General features: G+C 58.2%; 2 protein-coding genes and 1 pseudogene across 2 annotated transcripts; all 3 read right to left on the reverse strand.

The window, feature by feature from the left end:
• Window positions 1-957: 957 nt before the first annotated feature.
• ACA1_016010 (uncharacterized protein) lies at window positions 958-1,723 on the reverse strand (the record flags this gene model as incomplete). The annotated part of the gene is made up of 3 exons (XM_004337909.1): window positions 958-1,190; window positions 1,248-1,493; window positions 1,606-1,723. The coding sequence occupies 3 exons, from the start codon at window positions 1,721-1,723 to the stop codon at window positions 958-960; spliced, it is 597 nt and encodes a 198-aa protein (XP_004337957.1).
• A 97-nt stretch (window positions 1,724-1,820) lies between these two features.
• ACA1_016020 (uncharacterized protein) lies at window positions 1,821-2,594 on the reverse strand (the record flags this gene model as incomplete). Its single annotated transcript, XM_004337910.1, has 2 exons — window positions 1,821-2,168; window positions 2,298-2,594. 2 exons carry the CDS (start codon window positions 2,592-2,594, stop codon window positions 1,821-1,823), a joined length of 645 nt encoding a protein of 214 aa, XP_004337958.1.
• A 214-nt stretch (window positions 2,595-2,808) lies between these two features.
• Window positions 2,809-3,241, reverse strand: ACA1_016030 (annotated as a pseudogene).
• Window positions 3,242-3,275: the final 34 nt, after the last annotated feature.

The raw sequence follows: 3,275 nt of genomic DNA on the forward strand, positions 1-3,275 counted from the left end.
AGGGGGGGGGTGAGACGAACCATAATGGGAGCCGGGGGGCGAGAGCGCAGCTTCAAGGTGGGCGAGAGGCCATCTTCCAGTTCGGGCGCCGGTGGAGGGAAGCCCAAGCGAGCCGACTCTTCGTCAGCCGACCGCACACGTCAGCATGTTACTTCGAAAGACTACAACTCTGCAACTACTGAATGATCAACTCATCAATCACTACCACAACTATCAATCCTGATACACGATAACCACCTTCTCCAACAAAGAAAGCGATAATCTTACCCTTCAACCAACTGCGACGAGGTTCAGCCTAGGTGGGAGACCGGAGCCATCTGTCGGTGGTGGGTCCCGCCATCCGAGGCGGGGCTCGCTGCCGGCAGACCGGTCGACCATGAGACACCACCACTCGTCGCCCTCGACGTCCACGCGAGGCACTTCGACCGAAACTTATCCCACCAATCGACCCCAGCCTTCAGCCGCTCCTTGCGCTGCCAGCTCCGTCCCCCAGCCGAGCCAGCTCGACCACCGCCCAAGGTGGCACCGTCCCACCGAAAGCGGCGATCGAAGGCCCGGCCGCGTCTCTCGCACACGGCTGACGTCAGCAACGACGATCGGCTGTGTGCCGATGGTCCTCTACTCGCCGCCGACTGCTGGGCAACCGGCGGCCGGCGAGGGTGGAGGACTTGAGGGACCACACCAGCGACGGACGAGCGCAGATCATCGAAACCACATCAACCCACCTGCCGAGGATCGGACTAAACCACCACCTCGACCAGGAAGGAGCGATACCACTGAAGGACCAACTACATGCGACGCAACCTTCCCTCCACCAACCGCCCCCTTTTTTAGTTGATAAAAACAGACATACGCCAAGAAAGTAAAATGTAGTTGATCTGTTTTTATATGGTAAAATGTACATTAAATATCAAAAATCACATAATAAATGGTTGAAAAAAATGGTTCTTTTGCGGTTCACTTGTCGCTGCGCATGAGTTCGTAGGCGCGGGTGCGGTAGGCGTCGTGGCGGGCCTTCTTGTCGTCCTTGGCGCGCTGGTACTTGTCCGCGATCTGGCCCATGGAGTGCATCTCCTGCTCCTCGTGGTCGAGATACCGCTTCCACTTCCTTCGCTGCCAGAACTCGCCGTGGCACACCAGGCAGTAGCAGCAGCCCACCATCAGCGTGCACGACAGCGCCAAGACAGCTCCTGTTCGCATTTGTGAGGTGCGTGTGCGTGTGCGGTGGTGCGTGTGCGTGTGCGTACCGGCGCCAACGGTGGCGATGAGGGTGAGCTTGAGGGAGTCGTTGCCGTCGTCTCGCCACCCATCGGGTCGCCAGTAGAGGAAGAGGACGAGGAGCGCGATGATGAGCCCCCCGATGCCCGCAGCGATGCTGACCAAGTTCAGCCACACCGGGCAGCGGCGGCCCTTCCACTGCTTCGGTTTGTCCCACGACGTCTGAACACTGCGCGTGGAGCCCTCTCTGCTGCTCTCTCCATCCTCGCTCAGACCTAAGTCCGTCCATCGCCGCACACGTATGTGCCACCGCACCAAGGACGCGAAAGGTGAGGACCCCGACAAGAGAAACTTGGGGGGGGGGGCGAAGGAGGGCAGGAGCGGCACCAGAGAAGATGGCGGTGCCGACCGCGGAGGAGGGAAGGAGGGGCTCGACCTTGTCCACCGCCCGCTTGGCCCTCCACCCCGAAAACAGGAACTTGGAGGTACTCTTCACCTTCTTCATTTTGTATTTTATTCTTTTACTCTGCGGCAAGGGCGAGAAGAAGTATTATTTATTCACATTTCTTTTTGTTTCTCTCTTTTTTCTTATTGGCGTCTGCTCACGCAGCAAGCACGAGCGCGGCCAGCGGCGCCAGGCGCGCCCCCGATGACACGTCGTCGTGGCCTCCCGAAGGACTGGGCGAAGGGGACTTGGAAGAGCCAGGCTGCGGCGAGGAATTAGGAGAAGGCGACGCGGATTCGGCCGGCCGGGTGTTGTCCACGATCACAAGGTTGTCGAGGGAGAAGCTGGCCGACTGGCCGTCGGCGGCGCACGCCAGGCCGAAGGAGAAGGCCTGGCCCAGGTCCTTGCCTTGTTCGTGCAGCCACACGTAGTAGGTCAGCTCCGTACCAGTGGAGACAGCGCCTTCGTTGCGCACATGCAGCTTGCCTGAGCTCAGTGGTTGCGCCTGCTATAATAATAATACATATTTGTTATGGTGGAGAAAGTACAACATATCCAGATATGCCTTATTACCTTATATGCCTGATGTATATCTGTTTAAAATAACACCCAAATAATACTTGGGTTGGCGTACGTTGATGTCGCTGGGGAAGGAGAGACCGGCCAAGTTGGACCCTCTGAGGGTGTAGTACTGATTTATGCTCTGGAAGGTGAGCGCGCCGGGGAAGGTGAAGGTGCAGTTGACGGCCTCGGAGGCATAGTCCTGGGTAAAGCCGAACTGGGCCACCAGGTTGGTGCCGTTCTGGCTAAAGGTCTGGTTGGTGAAGGTGATCTCCACCCCAGCCAGCTGGGCTCGCGCCACACCCGAGAAGCACCCGAGTACCACGACAAGCCAAGCCAAGTAGAAGGTGAGCATGAACCCTCTCGTCATCCTCAACCGATGTGGTTTGGTTCGAGTTGGGATTGTAAAAAGATAGAAGAAGTAGCATAACTACGCGTAGCAGAGATCCCCCATGAGACAACACGTGACACAGAATGTTGCAACACGTGACTTGGGTATAGCTGTAGTTGGGTATACCTACTAGAGCTGAGGCACGCCAAGAATGTCAACCATGACAACAATGTAACAAGCCCAAGCGCGACTCTCAGAGTCCCTCGTAGCTGGAGTCGAGGTGGAAGAACTCGTAGCCGCCCTTGCCGTCGAAGCGGAGGACGTACTCGTGGAAGCGCCAGAGCGTCTTGCGGTGCGAGATGGTGAAGAGCGTGCAGCCGATCTCCTTGCAGTACTCGTACATCGCCGCTTCTATGTCGACGCTCACCGCACTGTGGTAGTGGCAGCAGAAAAAGAAGATTATGGTGGTGAAGGTCAGCCAAAAGCCCGATCGGCTCAGCGCGTGCGTTGCAGCGACGCAGGGGCGTGGCGAACCTGGTGCACTCGTCGAGAACGGCGAAGAGAGGCCTGTGGTAGAAGAGGCGCGCCATGGCGATACGCTGCTTCTCTCCGCCCGACAGGACGTCCCACCAATCTGCACGCGCGTCCCAGCCACCGAAGCGCTTCACCAGGTAGGACAGCGCCACCTGTCCATCATGGCCACGTTACGCATCAGCACCG

This window comes from Acanthamoeba castellanii, assembly GCF_000313135.1.
Source record: "Acanthamoeba castellanii str. Neff unplaced genomic scaffold scf7180000083800, whole genome shotgun sequence".
NCBI classification, from domain to species: Eukaryota; Discosea; order Longamoebia; family Acanthamoebidae; genus Acanthamoeba; species Acanthamoeba castellanii.